This window comes from Sebastes umbrosus, chromosome 2 (assembly GCF_015220745.1).
Source record: "Sebastes umbrosus isolate fSebUmb1 chromosome 2, fSebUmb1.pri, whole genome shotgun sequence".
Lineage (NCBI taxonomy): Eukaryota > Metazoa > Chordata > Actinopteri > Perciformes > Sebastidae > Sebastes > Sebastes umbrosus.
Window position 1 is genome coordinate 10006784 of NC_051270.1, and position 25623 is coordinate 10032406.

At 40.1% G+C, this 25623-nt stretch overlaps 1 protein-coding gene across 2 annotated transcripts in view; it reads left to right on the top strand.

The window, feature by feature from the left end:
* Positions 1-25623, top strand: part of LOC119504513 (carbohydrate sulfotransferase 8-like) — a 192983-nt gene that overhangs the window by 88018 nt on the left and 79342 nt on the right. Inside the window, exon 3 of one of the 2 annotated variants that reach the window (XM_037796685.1) lies at positions 10820-10873. The exons of the other annotated variant lie outside the window; for it this stretch is intronic. Coding sequence (XP_037652613.1) covers positions 10820-10873 — 54 coding nt within the window. The remainder of the gene's footprint in view (positions 1-10819; positions 10874-25623) is intronic. 2 annotated transcript variants of the gene reach the window in all.

Here is a 25623-nt window from a genome sequence, read left to right on the forward strand (position 1 = left end):
TGAATTTCAGTCTCTGCAAACTCAAGCAGGAAGTTAAAAGTCATTATCTCCGATTTTATTGCGAGCAGTGCTGCATTGTTACTTCTGTGAGCCTTGACATTAACATTCCCTTCATGATACTCACCAGCACATGAATAATGGATGAGGAAATTAATATGCTAAGTCACCATGTGTTTTTATTTCTATATCATACAACAACGCACCTGTTATTTATTCTATGATTGCCCTCCTCCCTGCGCCTGATTTCATTTCCATTCCGCACCCCACTGCAGACCTGCATGTGTGGAGGTAATTCATGACAATATTGACACCAATCTTGAATGCATTTCGCCACCAACACACTTCCATTTGTACAATGGATCACGCGGTGTGCAGACATCCATACGGTATTGACCTTGAGCAGAATAAAGTGAAGACAATACCAACTCCAGGGGCCCTGCCCTGCGGTTGACCCCCTACTCCGGCTCCGTTGGCGGCGGAAGCGATCGATAGAGTATCACAAAAAAATAATAAGTTGAGATATCTTTCACCTCTACACATTCGTTTCGACACTCCTCCAATATCAGGAGTGTCATTTGTAGGGAATATAGATGACAGAGAAGCTTCAAGTTAGACTATCCCGTTCCATTCTCACAGGATAATAAACTCATGGCTCCAGATAACAGGACATCTGGCAAAGTGGGGAATTATTTTGTGCATCACCGTAACAAGAGAGCACATTGCTCACTGGGGAAACAAGACTGGTGGGTGCCAAATCTTCTAATCAATTCAGAGATTCCCATCATGCCATGAAAGCGCTATGTAGATTAGCAGATTGGAGCACAAAAAAAAAACAACTTTTTTTTTTTTTTTTTTTAATGAAAGCACACAGAGTGGTCATATTTCACTTAACTGGCTGATGTCAACAGATGTTATGTTATGGGCTTGCGCTGGCTCTTTTATTTCCCCTGGCTTTGTTTCCTGTTTAGCGCTCAAAGCTACACAAATCCCCTGATAAGTAGCAATGGAAGCAGCTTCATTCCTCAGCAGAGATTTATTTACTAAGTCATTTGGAAAATTAAGTAAAAAGGGGGAGAAAAAAAGCCCATTTTTTGTTTGTTATGAAGACTTTCTATGGAGAGAGGATTTCTGCGCTGGAGATAATGGTTTCCTCCTCGGAGACAACGCGCAGCATTATGCCAAACCCTGCTCAGTAAATCAAAGGTTTCATACAGTGAAGTGTTATCCCCCTGTAATAGCAACAGAACCACTCTAGCAGCCAATAATGAATGGAACAGATAATAATGTAACCAACTACATTATTCAAATGATTCCTCAGCAGTCAGAGCCGTGTGTAATGATGCTCTCTATTTGACAGTCTATGAAACCGCAACCATTCATTCCCAAGGCACACAAAATCCAGAAGTACATGACGTGATTATGCATGCCTCTCATGTCACTGGGAGAGGACAAGGCCATGCTCGCTGCAAGACTCATAAAAAAGACATTCTTCTTTTTCCTTGAAAATCCACATTCAGAATCTGAATCACTTTATTATACGTACTGTCAATATGCATGTGGATTTCTTATGGTGAATCCAGTTCATGCAGTAACATGAGAGTACAATGTGGGAAACTTTGTCCTGACCATGGAAACAGCACCTCTAATATAAGAGAGTAGAGTATGTATAGCCTACAGCTCCAAAGATTAAGAGAGCCACTAAGCAGCAGATAACATGTCACCCCAACAGCTGGGTGATGACAGTACAGGCTTAAGTATAAGTTTATCAGTGATCTTGGTGCTCTTCTCTGTAATGCCTAATTCTCACTACACGTCCTTAGCCCTGATTTTCCGCTCCTCGACAGTTTTTGGAGCTCCCAGACAAGAGCCCCAGATAAGAGGCAAAACGACGTTGGCTTGCCGCTCGCACATCGGCGCTCGAGTGTCATGTGTGAACTGCTCAAAGACGCTTGCAGAGAGGCTCGCCTATATATTGAATTTTAAACCCTGCATCATGATAGGTATTGTATTACCAGGTTCTTGCCAATACACATCCCTAGGTTGGACCAATTCTACCAAGGCCAAGGCTTACGTTCCTAATGAAATGTATTTCAACAAGGTAGTAATCCTGTACCTGCTCCATAGGCCACTTCTCCGTGAGGGGCACATAAAATACAATTTCCTGATAACACTGAGCACAATATAACAGCTGAAGTGCTCCAATTAAAATATATCCTACCTGTGGCTGCAAGGCATGTTGTTGGCTTTGGCACAGGTGAGTGGGATGCTTAGTGGGAAGACAGATGACACAGCAGAAGACAGTCTGCATCTCGCAGGCTGACTGCATTATCCAGTCTGCCCACCCACTCCCAGGGAAGAGTGACGGAACCAGCGGGGCAGATGGGACCAGAATCTGACTCATTTAAATAGGCCTTGGAGTTGCCAGTTGGCGTTTAGCCTGTGAACTGAGGCAGAAAATAACACCTTCTAAATAATGAAATAAGCCTTCATTTAATGAAAGATTCAGACTCCATGTCCTTTTACTAAACCTGAAGGCCTTGGATGAGGATTATGTTACTATGGCAGAGGTTCCCCACATTCTAGTGAGTGATTTGCACTATGAATATTACTCACTCTCTCTCTCTGCCTCTGTGTTTCCCTTCAGTCGTAGGTCTTTGACATCCCCTCCTCTGGCAGGATCTCAATTGTTTTAATTTGCCGTATTAAATAGGAAACTGGTTGTTGCTGACACATTACAAGGCAGCTACACAATAGAAAATTGGCAACGTACATGAAGGACACAACATAACAGGACCTCACAACAGATGGGACATATTGTGTGATGGCAGACTAGGCATGACAAGTATAGGTTCAAAGCCAAAGATGTGCAGGCATCTGGAGACGACTGGTAAATAAGATTAATACTACGAGCACTGTGGGGGCTGAAAACCCATCAAACCGGAACTTATCATGTTCTTCTAATTAGCCTTTTCTACTGTGCGTTCCAATGTCCTCACCGGCAGTCAAAAATTACTCCCTATTAATATTCTGCCATCACTTTGACTACTTGCATAATTTTTCACAAGCATAATGTGACTTAACAACAGAGGACGTCGATTCACAGCAGCGTAGCCTGCAACTTTCCTTGTTATTGATAATAAACAGTCCCCTAAATAATGTTTCACAAGCATAATTTGATTTAACAATCAAAGGCACTGCTCGGCAGCCGCAGAACCCCTATGGTTCCATGGTAAAGGGTTGCAAACACAATGCTTGCTACTTTAACGTGCCTCCTCAGGCAGAGGTGGGAAATAACTATTTCCTCAAGAGTGTAAGTTAATATAGAGGCCATACTATCAGCTTATAAAGAGTCAGGTAGCTACCTGTTGTCCACCCTGCGTACAAAGTCATCCCTACACAAGTATCGAATGTCCTCAAATGTCTTTCTCTAAATGTATTCCATTACTTTACACTATTGTATGACTGCTCCTGCATTACATTGCCCCAAACGCCATGTTTCAAAAGGAACTATATACAATAATTCAAGTTACTCAAGATACCGTTTCAGGCGACTTTTAAGATCTAATGCCCTCTTACTCACAGCCATGTCAACCACTTGTTATGTAATTTTTTGATTGCATATCATTTTCTAAAAGTCACTGATGCATGACTGTAGGCGTTTCTGGAAAGTTGCCAGTTGGCTAAACACCAAGTGGCACCTTTCCCACTGGGTGACATGGGTGCAAGGGAAGACTCGCTGCTTGGTAGCAGTAGGGCTGCACAATTAACCGAATATTAATCGCGATCACGATTTTGGCTTCCCATAATTAAATTAACATGATCGACTGCGATATTAATGTTTAAAAGGCTCCGCTCCTTTCATAGAAAACTCTGCTGCATAAATCAAGCACTAACTCTAAACTAACAGCTATAGAGATACAACGTCAATCAGCAGCTGGCTTATTCGCAGTCTCATATATCCGATTCTTTGCCGGTCACACACACTTGCAGCCGCCACATGATGGTTTTACATCGGCACATAGCAGTCAGTAACGTCACGCACACACACAACATGTGGGCGGCATGTAAGTTCTTCAGCGTGAGTGAAGAAGACATAAAGCTGCAATTTGTCACAACTGTAAGTCTAAAATAAGCCGCGGAGGAACAACCTTAAAAACATTTAGAACAACTAACTTCATCTGACACTTATTATATTGTAATTCATTCCCATGATGCTGCTCAGAGTAATCACAGTGACTCGTCTGCCGACAGCACAGAGATAACAGTTAACATTAGTGGAGGTTTCATTGAGTTATATTATGGTGCGTTAAAGCTTTACTTTCAAGCTCTACTCTGTAAAAATGAGTATTGGCCGATGGTAAATTATAACGCTATCATGACGCGTTCAAATGTAATCTTGTATCATGTAGTTTTTGGCGAGAAACTTGAATACTATAGTTGTTTGACGGAGATGTTTTCACAGCAATATAAAATAAATAATAGAGAGAGAATTATGACCTAACCTCTCTAAGCAGCTTATAATATATAATTAGAACAACAAATGTAAAAAAAATGTTTTATCAAAGCAAATATTTAAATAAAGCAATTTATTACCTAATCATTTAAATTGTGTGTTTTTATGAATTGCCAGAAAATTTAATATTCGCCTCCAGTTCACTTCCATTCTACGCAAGTAAGGGGTGAGAAAACATTTGCTTCCGGTTGCGAAGCAAATCAGCGTCGTTGCATTTGAAATGTAATTCAACTCTGGTGAACTTTCAGTTCGAAAATCACCTCGGCAGGTCACTCGCCTGCATTTGACATGACCTTGGAATGTAGCACAACATGTGAAAGCAGCGCTCTGGTTACTTAAATGTGAAACACAAATATTTTGTCCCTAAAATCTACGAATAATCGTGAAAAATAATTGTGATCTCGATATTGATCAAAATAATCATAATTATCATTATGGCCATAATCGTGCAGCCCTAGGTAGCAGGCACAGGGTCCCTGTCAGAGCCGTGTTGGAGGGCGGGCCACGTCCTCCCTGTGTGGACAGGTTGGGTGATTGGCCTCACAGCAGAAGACTGTGGAGGACAACGGCGAGGCAAACAAAGGTAGACAGCTGTTGGCTATTCTGTCAAGGGAGCCAAACTACTTTCCAAGGCGGAGGGTTCCCCGAGATTACATCTTAGAGCCTCAAGTTGTCCCATAATCCAATACGGACAGCGCTGTCTCAAACAGCGGTATCACCGTTACCTCTGGACTCTCAGAAACTGACCTTGTTGGCGTCTTTGAAACAAGTGGAAGGCGACAGGATCATTTGGTCCTTCTATAATTGTTCCTTTGGGCTCTTCATTTGGTCATCTCGTGCTCCATACTGGCTTACTCTTTTTAGTTACAGTAAACTGTATATATATTTCCCCAGTTTGTGTCTGGTTAAGATGAAATTGCAATCGGCTAATCTCGTGCTTTGATTGCAACTCTTTGTATGGACTAAAAGGACTCCATAGAGGATGTGTTTCTGCTGAGCATTGGACTTTATTTTTGGACTCCTTGGACTGAGCAAAGGACTCATTATGGTAATTTGGTAAATGAACTGTGGGGAGCTGAATTTGCATGACATCCAGATAAAGAATAGCTTCTGTGTGTTTTAATGCAATTGAAATCAATGTGCTTTTGCTGGTTGTTGGATGATTCTTTTCATGGTTCATATACTGTTTATGTGGGGTTTGCTTTTAACATGGTCAAACCTGACTATGACTGACATCCTAACAATAACAGATAAACTGTTAGTATGGGAGATGAGTGTGCAGTGTTTCAAACATGAGACTGAAACAAAGCAAATTTGAAGCCACATTATTGATCTTACTTTTTTTTTTCTTAGTTAAATCTCCTCTTCATAATGAGAAAGTAGTCCATGATTGTGTTATAACAACATGCGAATGCAGCCAAACATCGTGTAAGCATTCTCCACTTCTAGATATTAATTTGATATTTTCCTTCTTTCGATGAATATTCCATGAACTTTTCCCAATGTCACACATCGCTACTGGAAAAAATAACAAATTGGCTTGTAGCACATAGCAGAAATGAGGCTCTACAAACAAAGCAGGAGGATTATTATCTGAAATAAGAGGCTCTTTGACAGCATCCCTCAGCAGAGGTCAGATGTCTTGGGTGTGAGGCGGTCCCCGCTGATTGGATTATTCTGCTATTCAAGCAGAAGCGCACACAAATGTAAAGTGAGAAAATTCAATGTGTAAGGCCAGATGAGATGCTAATAGAATAGAAGAATTGCCCTCGGAAGAGATTCAAAGGGGGAGGCAACGCATGTAAGATATTTTGAGACCGAGGGCAAGGCTGACGCCTAAAGCCATCTCTGCAGCTGTAAGAGGACGGATGAGACTCGGAGTGAGATAATCACACAGCACGATCAGCTTTTATGTATGCAATCATAACAGCAATAATCCCTCCCTATCCAAACAATCCCAGCGTCTGCATGCTCGTAGCGAGCTGGTCGGCCTGCGCCAGCCACTGACCGACGACTTTGGAAAGCCAAATTAAAAAAAAAAAAAACAGTGGCTGTCCAGCTTACTTTGAAAGGAAGTCCTTATTATAGGATGGCAGTCTGGAAAGCATCCGAGGCACTCTGATTGTGAATTAAAAATGTATTATTAAGACATGGATAACACCCACCAACGCATTTTGACTCAACATGTCTTCATCAGGGTGTGTAGTTTAGTGACAACAGGTGTTCAAATTTATTTGTGGAAAGACAAATAATGTGCTAATATTAAGTATAATGCTCACAGAAAAAATAAAATAAAAATAAAATAAAATAAAATAAAATAAAATAAAATAAAATAAAATAAAATAAAATAAAATAAAAATGTAAATAAGTGTGAGGCAGATAAATAAATAAAGACCAAAATAATAAATAACCAATGGTATAAACCGAGAGCAACCGTGAGGGGCTCAACAGTGTGACTTAATAGTACTTGTCCACAGTCTTAGCAACCAATTAAAGTATTTGGAGGACAAAGTAATGATGGTTTACGGAAACAGGAAAAAACTACAAAGGGCTGGAAAACATGCAGTTCAGAATTATATAATGAATGCATCCCAATATAGTATAGCAGCACAGTGTTCCCTGTCAAACTTGACACTGAAAAATCCCAAACTAGACAGACCAACAGCCTATTGTAGCCCTACAGTGTGAAGATACTCATAAAGGAACTCCTTAGATGATACTTATCCAAAGGCACCAAACCATTGAGATAGAAAATTTGACAGAAGGTATAATGATGGCACACACCATATTTGGAAAATCTTTGTCTGTGCAGTAGCTCTTCAATCTCCTCTGTTCGCCACATAAACCTGATCCTACCACGAAAACGTAATCCCACCAAAACTAATCCAAAACCTGCGGCGGCGGCATCCGCTCAGTGGCCACCTTTTAATTGGCCGACGTAAGCAGAGCCATATTCATAGCAGCAGAAAGCTGTTCCTCTCTCTAAATTAACCTGTCAATCACAGCACATTCCCAAGACTCTCCCATTTCCCTCCGCTGCTGATTAATGGCATGAAGTGAGTTTATCAATGTGCCATATGCGGAACGCAATTCATTACCATCATCTCCGGGATTCAGCAAAAAGCATGTCCCGCCTCACTATTTGTGACTGTCCACAAGCGAAGGAGATACAGCAAAGTCACGGGGCTTGTTAGTATGCTAATGTAAATATCAATTTAGCACACACCTACGATTTCCACGTTATGAGGCAAGCAAGTATCCCCTCCAGGTTGACATGCATCATGGGAGAGGCACGCCGTGCAGGGTGGCCATTAATCACATCATCCACAACTAACAAGACAAACTTATTTTTTCTTTCTCGATAAGCAAATATGAGCCTGGGGATTCACAGCTGGTTACATATGCAGTAACCCTGGGGTGACTTCACGCAAAGCTGTTTTGAATACATTGATCAGGCCACATTTATTCGCCAATCTGCTGATTATGTTTATGGAATGAAGAGACTTTCTCACTGATGATTTATGATAAAGCTCATGTACTATATTTGTTGTGTGCATTTATCTTTTAATCATTGTAATAAAGGGGATTCTCAGTAGGTTGACCCTCCATTTTCAAATCCATTTTTTACAAAACTGGAAAACACGCTTCCCAAATTGTGGAAATGTATGAACTCCTTAATCAAATGTAAATTCTAATTAGGCTAAAACGTCCCATTGATTTAGTGAGGAAATTATTTTAATCACTTAACTAAGCACAGCACAAATGATTCAGAGCTTTGGACCTGCAGATTGATAACTTATGAGGAGCGACGTGATTTTTTATTTCATATTAACAGCTGTCAGATTGCTTTTTGGATTCGACGCCTCTCCATTCACTTAATTTTACGACATGGATGTTTAATGAACCTGGGCAGCTGTGTACTTTGCATAAATAACCCACAAGTGGTAGTAGTGACACCTTACACTGTGTCATCCGGCGTTGCTATCGGTAACGTCACTTTATCTGATGAACCAAGGCTTCGGTGGCTCTTGGAGATAGGCGCTAAATAGCTTGTGTCTTTTATCCTTGTGTGTCTATAACTTTATCTTGGCAGATGTACGATGTCGTCTGAGGGAGAGTTCCCCAGTGAGGCCTAAGAGAGAGTACGGACAGAGATGTGATCCAAGCTAAAGAGCTGCAACCAGCCCACAAACACATGATTTTGACTTAATCCCATTCAGGCCAATTTTTAAGGAACATATATTATCTATCCTTTTATACATACATAAATAGCATATGTTTATGCCAATTCGCAACCACCAAGTCTAGGTATTAGCGGTGATGCTGATGTGATTTATGCTTCATGTTATCTATTAGAGGTGGGAAAAAAAATTCGATTCACTTTTGTATCACGATTCTTTTTTTTACGATTTTGAAATCGAATAATGCCAGAATCAATATATTGCTTAATTTGAGTCTATGCGGAGGTAGAAGGAAGTTAATGCTTTTCTTGATGTGGTCTGAGTAGCATGATGTCATATTCATTCCGTATCCGTCAACCAAAACAAACCGCAGTGAGCCGAAAGGAGAAAGCAGAAAACGGCGGTGCACCCATTTATGTTAAATGCATACAAACGGCCCCGATGGAGATGACCATGGATGTATAAAGAGAACGGAGCCGACGGCAGAGCTAACAACAGACTTGGCAAAGTTAGCGGAAGTGTACACGTGTGACTACGTCTGGCTTTCAAAATAAGGTGTTAACAAAGGAAACTGTATATACAGGATACAGGATATACTGTACAGGCTTCAAACGTATGGAAACCAACGGGGGGACCAAAGGTCACACTGTGTCTGGAGCAGTCCCGCATTTTGACTATTGGCCCTGCATGGAACAACAGACAAGTGTCACGCATTGTAATAAACATGCTTTATGAATAAGATATGCGTGATTTATTTGTCCATGAATCATTAATTCCTAATATGCTGTGCAAACATCAGCCCATGGCCTTCTCTGCTCTCAGTGTCTCCTCTGTGAGAGAGTTTCCATGGTTACAGGGACTCTTTTATGTTCACATTGTGCACCTGCAGCATTGTCTGCGCTTGCAAAATCGAGGTGTGAAGACAAGACAGTTTTTGTAAACTGTCGCTGGACATTTTGGTAATGAGCTTTAGATGCACACACATTACAGTGTGGGGGTTGTTGGCTCCATGGGTCTGAAACATCCTCATCTTTGACATGAAGCCAACACTGATGCTGACCATACAGACCTTGTACTGTTCCCAAAGGTCGTGTCTAGAAGGTAACATGCAAATTGCGAAACTCTCTCAAGATGGTTAAGGTTAGCCATTGACCTTGAATAGTTAAGGTTAGGCATTGACCTTGAATGGTTAAGGTTAGGATAGGTCATCGGGCGGCAAGTCTCGCAAAAGTTTTTGCAAGTTTTTGAAAGATCTCGCAATTTGCAGGTTACCTTCTACACACGACATCTTATATTGCCTTGGTTTGAATTGATCTAATTGTTAGTTAATGGTTGACCCAAATGGACACAGATTATCAAAATGTGGTTAGGAGCAGTTTTGTCTGGCAACTGTTTCTAAATTGATGCATATTTTATGCATGATGTAGATAATTGAAAAGCCTCAAAATGGACTTTGTAGTTCTAGTTTTTTACATTTGCACACAGAAATCAGCAGCATGTGATTATGGTGAAATGAAAAAGGGACACTGTTTCACACCATGCAGTTTTACAACACTTTTCAGTTTAATTTTCGTTTTTGTCTGTGACAGTGTGAAATTTGATCCACTACTGGCCACACACTGGAGAAATGGCTCATTATCAAAGGGAATGTGTGAATGTGGAAAAGAAAGTAAAATAAAATAGAGATTAGGTATTTTGTTGCTAGATATCATACGCTGGCGTCACGGACCTGAATTAACAGTAATTTCTTGAACACCAAAGACAGAGAAGATATGATTAGATTACAGATAAACATTAATTTTCCATTATAGTTCATTACTATACAATTCACAGACATAATATTTAATTTTTGAATATTTACGGTTGTTTCCCTCTGCACAGGTTTGACCTAATCTGTTTTAGCAAGTCCTACCATCATTTTAAGATTAACTCACAAATGTCATCATGATTTGGTGATCCTAAGGGTGATACCTCAGACATTATGTGAACATTTTCCTAAATTAGATATATGTGTGTATTTACGCACGCTGTATATAGAACATGAACAATAAAATTTGTTATTTTCAAAATGCAATTGCTATACAAACAATTCAATCATTTTGATTTAACTGTGCTTTGTATACAGCTTGGATCGGGAGAATATTTGAAACCACGAGTGCAGCCAAAAACACATCATCAGGTACCACGCCACCCCTTACATGACCCATATCAGGGAATCTGATTTATTTTCTACAATGAGGGATACAAGTGGGGGAACCATGTGGGAAATCACATCAAATTACTGCTCCGTCTACAGACTAATAGCAGTATATATGTTCAGATATTGGTTCTATTACCATCATGGAATTGCAGATTGTGATCTCTTGTGAATTCGGTGTCGGCGGCTATTACTTCTTATTTAATTTGCATGTCAAATGAAGGAGTGCCACCCTCCCCTCTCATTTACCAGTCTATTACTGTAACAGCTATTGAGTGGATTGACACACATCTACACTCCCTATGCCTGCACGCACACTGGCTCACTATGATGCGGCGACGTCTAATGAAAGATTCTCAGTATACAGTAATTAGAGCCCCTCTGTGTTGTGAGAAAGTCTTTTGTGAACATGAAGCACAAAAATGAATGATTCTTGACATTCATGTGATGAACAAACTGACAAGATGTTATCCGTGGGTGAGTCAGCCATTGTTCTTTAGATATGTATTCAGTGGGAGACACATCTATTTGAGTTTGTTTGTCTTTTTGTCAGTTAGATGTTGGTGATGTTTGTGGGCATAAAATCACGCACACGCATAGTACTGCATGTGTGGTCAGTTACAGGCTGTCTGTGTTTTCTGTTTACTTGCAAAGCAATTCACTTCTGCTTTTAAGATGATGAAATGAGGCCTCTGAAAGAAGCAGTGCGAGAACATGATGGGGATAAATTTATTATCAAATGGGGTTTAGCGCTGGGCGGAATAAACATGAAGCACATTATCTCATGATGAAGACGTTGGGTCGACTGTCCGTGAATACTGAGAGCTTTTTTTTTCCTGAGCAGAGGTTTGAGCACTGGCTAGTGATTAAGTTGCAAATGGAGAGGAGGCAGCATGGGTGAAAACCGCCGGGAGGATAATAGCCTGTTGTTTCGGGGGGTCAGGGAAAACTAATTATACAAACTCCACTTCTATATTGCTTCTCACTCTTTTTCGATTCTATTCAAGAGTAAAAAATTACGTGCCCATTTTTTATTTTTTTTATTTGTTAACTTCCGAAATGTTGGGCAGGGCGCCATCTGGAGAGAAATTATGTGGGGAGAAGTGTCAAGTATAATTCATAGCAGCATGTTGTGGGTGTGAGAGGAGCGCTGGGAAAGGGAGTTGATTCATCAAACTCCAAATGATGTGCCTTTTTCTTAACGGCAAAACAGCAGAACAGTTCTGGTATGTGCCTTGCTCCTGTTGCCCTTCATAAAATCACGTCATATTTGCTGTCAGAGTTCAATCCAGAAGGATCATATTTGGAGATATATGTATTTATATGAGATAGATGTATTTAAAGGTGCTATTGCATTCAGCCACTAGATGTCGCACTCTCCCTCCTTGTTCCCATTGCATTCACTTCACAACAAGTAGTTGCCAGTTTGTTGCACAATCTACATATTTTTCAGGTCGAGTGGAGTGGGTGATTTGATTGAAGCTGTACTTTTTCTCAATTTAACTATCTAACTGGTAGGGTTGTCATGATTCTCCAAATCCACGATTCAATTTGATTTTTGATTTAAACATGCCATTGTTAGACTCTGGAGTCTTGATTGGTTAAGCTCAACAGATCATTGGTTTTATGCCCCTTTACGCCACTGTCATTTACACTGTCGGGAGATGCAATGACTTAATGTTAAACCGAGTAAGAGTAAGAGAGCTATGAGTAAGGAAAATAAACAACTAACTAGCGGCTAGGCTAATTCATGCAGTGTAAAATGCCATAGGAATATGCAGGGAGTATTGTAGCAACAGGGATGGCCCACATTTCCCATCATGCCTGCCGAGTCCCGAGTGCTGGACTGAGTAGTTTAAGTTTGCTGTTTTATGTTCCAAAATGCAAATTATACTTTTGTTAATGTTTGTAATGTAATGTGTCTGTTCAAAACATGTTGGCTTATGTTGGTTATTGTGATTTTTGTGCTAGTTTATAGTTGTTACCATGAATGAGAAGGCGTTTACATTTCTTGAGGACAGCTGTTATTTGGGGTTTAGGAGTGGGCAGGAATGGAGAGAATAAAATACTGTAATGGACGATCCTGCTTTCGATTTAAATGATCGAGATCAGAAGCTAATTTTGATTGATTGGACACCCCTAATATCTTCTACAGATATAAACAAACATTCATTTTCATTTCACACGTCAACATTTTTTTTAAATGATTAATTCACAATCATAATTTCTTTGTGGGGGAGGGCATACTTTTATTCGGCACCTTTCTAAAAGCTCTGTGGATGTATTAAAAAAATATTTCTCTATGTAAAAATGTAATCAATAAGACCTTCTAAATGGGATCTTGTACCATTACTTTAATGCTGCAACAGAAAATGATTTGCCACCTCTCCGTTTGTCTCACCTTGAAGTCATTATCCAGCTTCAGTATTAAACATTCCCCTGAGTTGGAACACTACGTTACACAGATAGCCCCCATGCCACAGAGCTTATATAAGGCTTGTATCAACGAACAGCTACACATGAATGGTGCCTGCAGAGCCAACAAGCTGCCAAAGACGTTACAGCCACTGCTCGGAGCCCCATTAAAATAACACTCTGAACCCGGCTATAACTCACGCTCCGGCAACATCTCCACATTGACCCATCGCTGCTTTGATTGGGCTTTTCTGTCAAAAGGTTCCGCCGTCACCGTAGGGGAGGTTTATGAGGCGCAGCCAGAAGCTGTGTTTTTTTTATGACAGGCATTTCAAATAAAAAAAAAAAAACGGAAAAGAAGAAGAAAACACAAGCAATATCATTAATTCCACCACATGGCCAGATATCTTTGTCCGCTATGGTCATTCCTACAGTACGTGGGGGGTTGTTGAAGCTCTCCTTTATAGTTCAACATTGCTTATTTGATGCAACTCACTTGATTCAGGCAAACTTCATCATGGTCCGCTGGACTTTATTGCACCTCTGGCCTCTTACACGTCCTCTACGGAAGCATGAGTGCCATATGCTGTGCTAGAAAAATAAGGATGTAGAGCGTATTATTGCAGCTGGTACGGTCTTGTGTCTGTAGCACTGACTCATTGGTCTGCCATTATGCTTACAGATAGAGATACATTTATTAATATCCATAATAGAGGGAGATTCTTCTACTTACGTTTACTAAGTGGGTGTGCTGTTTTCCTTCTGGAGACAAATAAATAATTTCTGCGTTTTCAGCAGTAAAAGTTACACATACCTGGTAAAGTTGTATGTATTACTGCCAACCCGTGAGTATCAAGTCTTTATATGCTGTTTTTTTATCTTTATATTTCATTATTTCCCCATCCGGCTTCTTATGATGTGCCACCTGCCTGCCTGTAGGAAATTACTTTCTTATATTTAGCTAGAAATCAAGCCAGAAAGCTATAGTACCATGCTGGACCAAACTGAAAACACATTACGTGACTAATTATGTGAGTGGCAATGTTGTTTTTTTTCCCTTTATTCCATCTCTTGTAGTTGCTCTTATATTTTCCGAGCTCATGTACCTTGCTGTAAAATCTGTCAAAACATCGTTCATGATGTTTTATGAATGAGAACATTCATGCAGTTTCTCCTGAGAGAAATCCGCACAATAATCTTCAAATACGACATTGCGATGTTTTAATCACATTTGCACACCGACTACAAAACTTTCGTCCTACATTTAAGTTTTCGGAACGGTTAGATTTTCTTGTTTTTTCACATCCGTCAAAGGGCAAAGCAAGGGTTTTTTGACCACTCTAAGCCACCGTCTGTGCAAACGTCATCATTCAATATGGCGTCTGATAAACATTCACTTCGTCTCCCAGCACAAAGCACTTCATGATAACGAATAAAAGAATACAGAGATGTAGATTTTAAAGATAGCTAAACGATAGCTTCTTGCTCATGTCATTCAGTCATTAGCCCCCTTTGGGACTGGAGCTATCCATTGCACCCACGTAATTATCCAGTTTTGTCTTGTACTGCGAATTTTCACAACGAGTAGAATAATAAAACACATCTGACTCAGTGTGTAAGGTTTCTATGCACATTGTTTTTTTATCGGATGACAGATTAAAAAACATATATGAAAATTACGGACTTGGCAAAGACCTTTACTCATCCTGTAATCTGCATAATTTAATACACCTGTATTATTCAGGACACTACACAGTTGTGACAGTGTCCTGCGGATATAGTAGTGGTTTAATTAAGATGCATCTATGAGTGTAGTGACGCACAGGATGAACTGGTAGATTAGTTAGCCTATTCAACAGCATAGTGGTGGCGGTGTCGTATTTCCTTGTCAGTAGTCAGAGTACGACACGCTCAAGGTCTCTGTACGAGTCATTTCTGCTACTACAGAAGAGTTGTGGGCTTCCTTTTTAACCGACCAACCTTGAATGTGCAAAGACCCACTCTTTATCAGTGGAAGGCTTCTGACCATGGCTTGCTTGCTTTTTTCAAAAAGGGGGAGTCCAAGGCACTCTTCTGGAATAAATAAAAAGCCTTTATTCAAATGGCTACTTCACAATGAAATGCTAAAAACAATGCTGGTACATGTTCAGATTGAGCTGAATAACAACCCACGCGTAACGGCACAAACAGCCTTCTTCAGGGTGTGTTGCTTGCCTTTTTTGTTTATTTATTTATCAATGTAGCCGGTTGCCTTTCTTATTAATCCAGAGAAGACCTACAAAAGATGCATACTCTTAATCCCTTTGGGTAGAATAAGTACTCGAGTCTTCTGCTGTTCAGCACTGGTAGCCAGTGTTGACTTTACCTAGAAAAACTACAATGAAACAATGAAAGCCAGAGTATTGCCCCGTAATGACCGCGGGAGATCATTGTTGTGCATGATCGTGTTTAATTCTATGTCAAATATAAACCATAATAGCTAGAGCATTCATTCTTTTTGCAGCAGAAAGCTAAGGCTTCTGTTTTTCGCGTCATCATGGTCTAAGCTTGTGATGACATCATTACTTCACGTTACTAGTGGGACCTTACAAAACTATCAAAACGCCTTTGCACTCGATCTGTACATAAAAATGAGCATATCTTAAAAACTAAAACATGTGTATTGTTCAAATAACTTCTGGAGTGTTAAGAGGTATTTGTTCATGTTTCTACATTTAGAAATATTTTGGATCAATATGTTTTGTGTGTTTATTTAGTAACATTTTATGAAAAATATGTCAGATTTTTGTATTTTTTTTAATTTATGACAAAATATTTTCAGCAATTATTAGAGTTTACTGACTGACATATCTTTTAGCTTAGGTTGTGCAGGTTTTAGGGATATGAAGCATTTGAAGATCATCCGAGAAATGACATCACAATAAGAAATTAAAAGCCAATGTGTGCACTGATGGACCATTTCTATTGCACAGTTCAACAGGTGACATAGTAATGATATTACATAGTAGTCAGTGTTTTAAACAACAGTCTTTTAGAGTTCATACATTTCAACGTACGTGGATCCATTGAGCTCCACAATGCATACATTCAAACTTCAAACAATTCAAAATAGGCAGTAATATTTGTATTCTGATTACTGTGTTTTCTTTCCAGTAACTGGAATGGATAATGGTCACCATCATTTGCAGCTTCATTATTATAAATCTTTTTCATATTTAGGTATTGCCCAGCCTTGTGTGTTACTATAATCACAGCACTTCCTTCCATAGCATGGCGGCAAAAATAAGATATTAGAAGCCTGGCAGTTGTATTAAAGTACATTAGTGCAGATTTATTGTTCTCCATAAGAATGCTTATTTGAACCAAACATCCATTTCACATTTCCAATGAGTCATGCTCGATTAAATTCAATGTGTTGAAGATGGAAGAGAGTATTATTAAGCCGCGGCTGTATGTGAATTAATTAAAGTCCTACTTTTTTTAATTCAATATAAATGTCAGACTCCGTGTGTGGCGGGATATTGAAATCAATCACGCTTTAATATAACGGGATCCTCCTGTCTGTGACAGGGATCAGCACGTCTGCGTCACATGTTGGCTGCTCGTGCGCGGGAGTGGGAGGAGGTCTGAAGGCTCAGACTGTCTGTCCTCTGATCCACAGCCGTGATTCCATGTGTTTGACACCGGAACCGAAGCGCGGCATTGAAAAACAGCTCCCGATCGTTCTAAAGAGCAATGAATCACCGCCGGAAAACTGGATTTGTTGTGGCTACTTAACACTCTGTTGTCATTGTTGATAGGAATATATCTCGGTTAGCATTCTGCCACATCCGACAGAGATTCATTGGTATGGAAGTGACAGCTAATCCTTGGTTTTATATGTACCTTTGAGGCAGCTTTATGGGGTCTATAGCACCAGGGAGAAACAAACTCATGAATTCCCCCAGCAAACCTTTTGTTTCTAGTTTTTTTTGGGGGGGAACATAACTTTAAATTACAGTCTCCTCATGCTGCCACTCTCAGGAAGGTGAATTTATTTCAGTGCTAAAGACATTTTAACAGCATGGAAAAATTCAGCACAACAACAAATGTGAGCACAGCATGGGGCAAGTCATGTGCAAATGAGCTGTACATACATTATATCACCCAACAAACTACATTAAATTGCACCCGTGTGTGGATACTTAAACATCAAGCCTGTTACAATGTTTGCAATGTCAGCATTTACATAAATACTGCTCACTGCAGTAACACCAGACTGAAAAACATGAATTCATTTGATTGGCAGAACCCCCACCACGTTAGCCGAGCTTGAAAAAAACGCCGCAAAAGTGCACTCTTGGATTCCCCTAGGGTAGATAAAACATTATGCAGTGTCCTCTAAGGTGCCCTTCCAGTAGAAAAAATGCGATGAAGTGACCTCTAGGGTGCCCTTCCAGTGGAGAAAACATGATTAAGTGCCCTCTACGGTGCCCTTCCAGTGGAGAAAACGTGAAGACGTGCCCTCTAGGGTGCTCTTCCAGTAGAGAAAACATGATGAAGTACCTTCTAGGGTGCCCTTAAATGGAGAAAATGTAATTAAGTGCCCTCTAGGGTGCCCTTCCAGTAGAAACAACGAAATGAAGTGCCCTCTAGGGTGCCCTTAAATAGAGTAAGCATGATGAAGTGACCTGTAGGGTGCCTTTCCGGTGGAGAAAATGTGATTAAGTGCCCTCTAGAGTGCCCTTCCAGTAGAGACAACGTGATGAAATGCCCTCTAGGGTGCCCTTAAATGGAGAAAGCATGACGAAGTGTCCTCTAGGGTGGCCTTAAAATTGAGAAGACGCGATGCAGTGGCTTATAGGCTGCCCTACATGCTAGAAAACCTTATGTGTGCTGGTGCTCCACCATGGTGGCCTCTTTATTTTTTCCGCCCCTGCACCTCAGACAGCCTGAGTCTGCAACTGTTCAAGAGCAAGGGAGAGATGGATAGAGTTTGATTTTGTTTATTCATTTTCATTAGTGCACAGGGTACGACAGCAATGAATGAAGAAAGACTTGAGGTATTACTACTATATAGTTGTATTAGCAGTAGAAATGACAGTATGATAACTAACTACCTTGTCCTTTAATCTCGTCTGCCTCGGGCCAAATCATTATCAGTTGGTCCAGTTGCAAAGTTGCAGGTAGTAATCATAAACCAATTTATATTTTAATGAGCATGACATTAGATGGAAGTGTTGAATGGGCCGTGCTCAACGATGCTAAGCAAAGGCAGGGAGGGAAGTTTTGAGTCCTATTAAAGGAAGTGGAGAAACAGCTGACTGTGATTTGTGGTAATTGGCAAGGCGTTCCGCTCCAGCGTGCATACACAGCCCATTCAGTCACACTGTGAGGCTTCGATTCAAAACGCGGCAAAAAAGCATAATTATGTTTATTACTTTTCCCAACACAAAGTGAGTGCAATCGATCCCAACTGGAAGGCTTCAGTCTCTCACAAGATATGACACTCGGTAATATAACACCTAATTATTTTCGCTGACTGATCCGAAGCCTGGCAACATTCACATAATGAGCTGCACTTCTGCCCTTCCTGGTTGAATTGTTAGGCTTTCCCTGCAGCTACAGTACAGTGGCAAAACTGGGAGCCAATATAAAAGTTATGATCCCCTGGAAACAATATTACCAAAAGCTACAGTATGACCAGCAGAACTTGATATGTGTGCAAAGTTGCTATAGCCACCCACGAGAGATGGAAGGGCAAGGTGGGAGGACATGGTGTCTCACGGGGTCAATAATGAAGAGCAAAAAGTAAAACTACTTTCTACCACTTTTCAAAACTTCACTTTTTCAAAGCTCCTTCACTCCCAAAGGCCTACCCACACAGATATTCTGTGTCAGCATCTACAGACTATTAGGATATTAAATTAAAAGACAATAATACAATGATAAAGCTCAATCCGTGGTGGATGAAGTATTGAGACCTTAGTAGCGATTAGGGCTGAGATGATACACCTATCTCCTGAAGTATTATAAGTACAGAAGTATCAGCAGCAAAATGTACCTTAAGTATCAAAAGTAATAGCACACTTTAAAGCTACAATTGACAAGTCAGTAAATGTCTGCTGTGAAAAAGGTCTATTCAACCTGAGAAGAGATCTAATCAGCCAGACTGATCTCAAAACACCTGCGTTAAACGGCAGGTTAGAGCTCCATTTTCCAGCAACAGGTGCAACAAGAATTTCCCCTGTAGGCGTTTTCAAACTGCGAGTGTAGTGAGTCCAGCAACACCGATACAACAAAACAAACCAGTCGAGTCCAGCTGAAAATTAGCCGGGGGTGTGTGCACGCGTGTGTGTGTGTGTGTGTGTGTGTGTGTTGTGGGGCCCACAAGTTGACCTAACTTCCCCCTCAGACAATTGCGCCCCAAGCAAACTAAACTGAGAATGCCAGATTAATTGTGTTGAGCATAAACTGCAACAGAGTTGGCTCTACTTGATTAACTCTACGCTGCCTTCAATGCCTGTGAGAAATATCAGCATTAGTTGAGATTAGTTATTGGCGATAGAATTACTGAGTGTCACACTATAAATAATGGAAAATAGGGGATGGTCAAATCAGCTTTGATCCCCAGATTGCTGAGATGGGTCATTTTTATCTGTTCAAAATGTACCATATAGGGAGATTTGTCAAGTATTTGATACTCTTATCAACATGGGAGTGGGCAAATATGTTTGCTTTATGCATATATATGAATATATTTATTATTGAAAATCAATTTACAACACGAAACAATGACAAATATTGTCCAGAAACCCTCACTGCCGCAGTGTGTCAGTGCGCTGACTTGACTATGTCTTGACCCAAAACTGCATGTGATTATCATAAAGAGGGCATGTCTGTAAAGGGGAGACTTGTGGGTACCCAGAGAACCCATTTTCATTCACATATCTTGAGGTCAGAGGTCAATGGACCCCTTTGAAAAAAGGCCATGCCAGTTTTTCTTCACCAAAATGTTGCATAGGTTTACAGTGTTATTTATTTATGATACCAGTATCTTCACTCTAGCTTTAAAACTGAGCCCGCTACAACCAAAAAATTGCAAGTTGCGTTAATGCGTTAAAGACATTAGTGGCGTTAAAACATATTTGCGTTAACACGTTATCATTGCATTTACTTTGACAGCCCTATTTCCTATATTTTGAATTAAACAGTATTACCCCATACACTAAATCAGACACAGAGCTCCTCTTCTCTTTCTCTATTCTTACTATTTCTAATCTTTTTTAACACCCATGTAAAATGCACTTCAGATACAGATTTTGTTTCTTCCATTCCCTAATTTACTCCTGCACCTGTGAGCAAAGGTGCTACAAACAGGCACTTCAGCTCATTGACACAATTACAGCTATGTTGAGCAACACTAGAGGCAGCGCTGTGAATGAACCGGGAAAAAAAAAATAAAGTGTGTCAATATTTTGCAAAAAGAGTAATGGTGTCAGTGAGCTGGAGGATCAATGGGAACTTAACACACTTACCTTATTAAATGTGAACATTACATTACTAGTCAGCTTGCTGTGGTTAAAATGAATTATACAAAAACCTCAAGCGTGTGAACTTTTGCATTAATATAATTATAGAGCCCGGTCCTTCTATTAAACCTGAATACATCACTATAGGCTATTATGCTAATTTACACCCCGGTCTCCAGGTGGGAATTTGCTGTGTGCATAATATTTGCAATTTGATGGACACCGTTATTCCAAATGCCTCACAGTAACACCGCTGCGTACATTCTGCCGTACAGGTTTGCATTTCAATTTAGTCCACTGCTCTGTGATCGACAGCTTATCTGACAGCATCGGAATTGTCAGTCCCACCTGCGCCGCTGCCAGCAGTTCAAAGCAAACATTAATAAGTATTTGCAAATGGTGTTTGAGCCAGCTCTGATCTGTTTATATAAGACCGGAAATCCATTACTACAATGCTCATATCTATAGGATTAAATGTTTAAGATAAATCCCCATTAAATGAGGGTAATTATAGAATATACATGGCCAGCTTTGTTTCCTTACCAATTAAAAAGATAATGATATTTGCCAGCATTTTTCAGCCATACCACGATTTACAGTCTGAAAGTCTGCTCAGTCAACATCAGCTGTTTTTATTACTCATCCAATACGGTATTTCATCATGAAGAATTCCCAACAATCATAACATTCCTGAAATACAGTATCATGGACTCAGGTGTATTAAAGGAATAAGTGAGATTATGCCAAAGTTTCGAGGGAGTCGGAGAACGTCAGACAAATTTAGACAGTGTATTTCAGTGATTCCCAAATACCGGGCCGGGACCCATAAGTGTGTCACCAAACAAATTTGCAGAATTTCTTCCTTAATCTTTTATTTAACATTTATATCTGCAGTACACCTTTGAGCCACATGAGGGAGCCTGAATGTTCGTATTGTTCGGATAATTGTAGCATCGTGTCTAAGAGGGAACCAGCAAATTGGGGAAACTCTCACGAGACAGTTAAGGTTAGGCATTGATCTCGTTAAGTTTAGGTTAGGATAAGTTGTCGGGCAGCCAGTCTCGCGTGAGTTTTTGCAAGTTTCTGCAGATCTCATATCAGATTTCGCAATTTACGGGTTACCTTCTAGACATGACTTAATTGTAGCCTACTTTTAACATCTGTCACAGCTGTCAGTGTCAGTGTGCTGACTTGACTATGACTTGCCCAAAACTGCATGTTATTATCATAAAGTGGGCTGTGAAGGGGAGATTTGTGGGTTCCCATAGAACCCATTTTCATTCACATATATTCCCATTTTGTACTAAAGTTCTAAATTAAATTAGAAATACTCATTTGTCAAGTATTTAATTCATGTAGAAGTATACAAAAATAGCCCTTACCATGTGGTTATTTCATATTGACTATTTATTTGTTGAACTACCAAAAAATATGCTATATTGTGATACATGTTGTTATTGAGATATGAAATGATAAAAGGTTTTGTCAGTATTGCCCAGCCCTTGTTGTAATGCTCTTTTTGTTTTATTTGACATCTGGATAAAAGTGGGAACATGATGTTTCTAAACACATACAGCAGGTTATTAAAGGCAACTCTAATGAGCAACAGCACTCAAGCTATTTCCTCAGTCAGCAGTGTTACTTTAACAGCATTAGACAATGTTCTCGCCTGAAAACATTCTTAATATAGTTTTTACCCTTCAGCTTTGCCTCTTGTTGCTGAAAGCCTTCACTTTATACCCTTGCCGAAAACTTAAAGTGATAGTTCTATTTCAAATAGAAGAAGTTAATTATAGAAACAACCACTGTCATCTGCATAATGTTTCAGGCACGGATATGTAAAATGTGGAAGAGGGTTATAGTGCAGCCACCACCAGTAATTTTCATAATTCAAACAAGCCAGGCCATATTAAATGTAGATTAATTGCCAAGGTGAACACTTACTGTAATTCAATAAAATATAATTTGCCTAATGTTTTATTTAATACAGCTGTATAATTAATTAAATCACCAGCAATTTATTATGAAGCAGCAACACAGGCTGTCGAGACTAAATAGGATAAAGACACGGAAGCTGTGCTAAAACAACGACCTAGATTCCTTTCTCTCTTATTGAACTGATAGTATTCAATCTACGTTTTCACCATTTCTGCATGGACTAGAACGAGAGCAAACGGACAAATCGAATTGACTTCTCAATCATTTATATTTTCTCTCACGTCATCTGATAATCCCAACGCCCTCTCACTGTTCCCACATTGATTTTGGTCTGTGTAGCCTTGGGCGAGGCCTCGATGCCAAGCTGTATAGTCATGCTGGAGGAAGCTGGGGGCCAAGGGCAGTCCTGACTGAAGGCCCCGGGGCTGATGGCCGTGGGCGAGAGCAGAAAAAAGACGGGGCCGATAGAAGGCCACGGGGCTTAGGTCTTGCATTAATTAGCAAAGTGTGGAGGTGAGAAATTGCTTTTAGGGGAAGAAAAAGAGTCTGCTGGGATCGTCTTGAATGGGCCCCGGAGATTTCTCTGTTTCACGGGGAGCGAGGTTAAGTTGCTCCTCGCCCTCTATTGCGTCCAGCTGCCTGACACTGAGAGCACTGTGCACACTGTATGTCCTGTGTACAGTGTTTCTAATGCATTTTTCTTGTTCCTCCGAAACTCGTCTTTCTCCACTTCTCCACACACACACACAGAGAGAGAGAGAGAGAGAGAGAGAAGCACACATGTCCATGCACAAACATACCCACGCTCATATATACAGTAAGTGTAGGTGAAGGAATGCAGTGATGTATGTAGTGATGCCCTATATGGAGCACAGCACTCCACACTGTACTATACTTGTAATATTGCATATTCATGCAGTCAAATTGTGTAGATTATGTTTGTTAAAACAATTAAAGTGACTGTACCTTCATTTTGAGTATTTATTGTCTTAAACGTTCAGTAGGCAGAATGTTTTTGGCATCATTGTGCAAAATTTCCATATTAACCTTTCAGCATATTGTAATTTAAGTGTTCTGAGAGGAAACTAGACTTCTGCAGCTCATCATGGCTCTGTTTTTAGGCTTTAAAAAATCTAGCCTGTGATGGGAAACTTTGGCCAATCGCAGGTCATTTCAGAGAGAGAGCGTTCCTATTGGCTGTGCTCCGGCTGGTAGGCGGTGCTTGGTATTTCCAGGTCACAAACTTCCTCCTTTTCCAGCAAAACAGTAAACTACAAGATGTTTCTGAAAACATTTGAGGCAATAAATAGGCATTACAGTAACAGAATATTAATTAATATTTGATCAGCTTAGCTTAGCTTCGCACAAAGACTGGAAACGGGGGGAAACAGCGAGCCTGCCTTGGTCAAAGCAATACTAGCTGTTTCCCCCTGTTTCCAATCTTTGTTCTAAGCTAAGTTAACCATAAAACTACACAGTGGTGTCAATGTTGTTATTTAACTCTCCGCAAGAAAACAAATTAGCCCACTTCCCAAAATGTACTGTTTGGAAAGAGAAATAACTGGTTGCTCTGTGTACTCAACCGTAAGGCAAGAACATGTCGGGTGCTCTTAGAAAATGGGGGTAAAAAAATCAGGATAGACAGAAAGGCAATCAAGGAACTCCAAAATATTAAAACAAGTGGCAAACAGGGAAGGAAATATATTTTAAAAAACTATATTATGGTGTCTAAATCATTAAAAAACTAAAACTTTACCAGAGGGAGACTTTTTGGATCCATCGAATTGGATGCCTTAAAGTATCCTGATCTTAACGCGGATACAGACTTTACATGCTTTATGTAAAATAAGTAAAACATATACAGTATATGGTCTCTTTTCTATGTACAGGCTCCAATGTTTGTCTTACAGCCTATGTTAAAACCTCAGAGTACTTTTCATTGATGATGTATATAAATTGCTTTTTCCTGTGTTATTTCTTCATAATATTTTGTAGTTAGTATTATGGTGATCATGTGATTGCCTCTCAGTGGACTCCCACGAACGAAGACCTACAGTGGTCGAAACATGTTGGCTTGTTTAATGATTTTGCCACTACAATAAAAGCTTTTTAAAAATATTTCCTTCCTCGTTTCCCACTTGTTTTAATATGGCGTACTGTTTCTTTAAAAATTACGACATCACTCCTCCTGTCATCCATCACACATCTCTCCTTTACGAGCAAAACTAATATAAAGCAATTGTCGGTATTACAAACCATAATTGTCCCCTGGATTTATGTGGTTACACGCTGTTGTTGCATACTGAGTAATTTGACAAAGAGACTGATGTGTGAAATTTGTGACTAACTTTGTTTCCTCTTTGTTCCCTTTTCCCTTCTCTCTCTCTCTCTCTCTCTCCATGCTGCCGTTCAATCATGTGATTTATGCTGATGCCTGACAGGTAAGCACCATCTCTATTCCTACGATCACTTTCAACTAAACATCGCAGCGATAAAATCAACAATACCGGAGCTTCACAAGCATTACAGGGCTCATGTTAGGTGAATTCGACACCTCATTAAACCAGCAGTTGGACTCGTGTTTTTTGGAAATCTTCCCACGCCGTCACACGGCATCACTAGAAATAGCTGCAGATCAAAGTTGGCTGCGAGAACATACAGTAGTCCTAAAGAGTCTCTCATTGTTCCCTCCAAGAGTTAAGTAATGCAAGTATTAGTGGAGCTCTCCCTCGCACAAAAGCCCTATGATGCGGGCGCCTGTAGGCAGTTGTTGTTGGCAGCCTTGAAAACAGCGACGAGTTGAAAATTGATTTCAAAAGAAATATAAAGCAGATTTCGGATGAGTTCCACAAGGTTGCTTGTTCACAG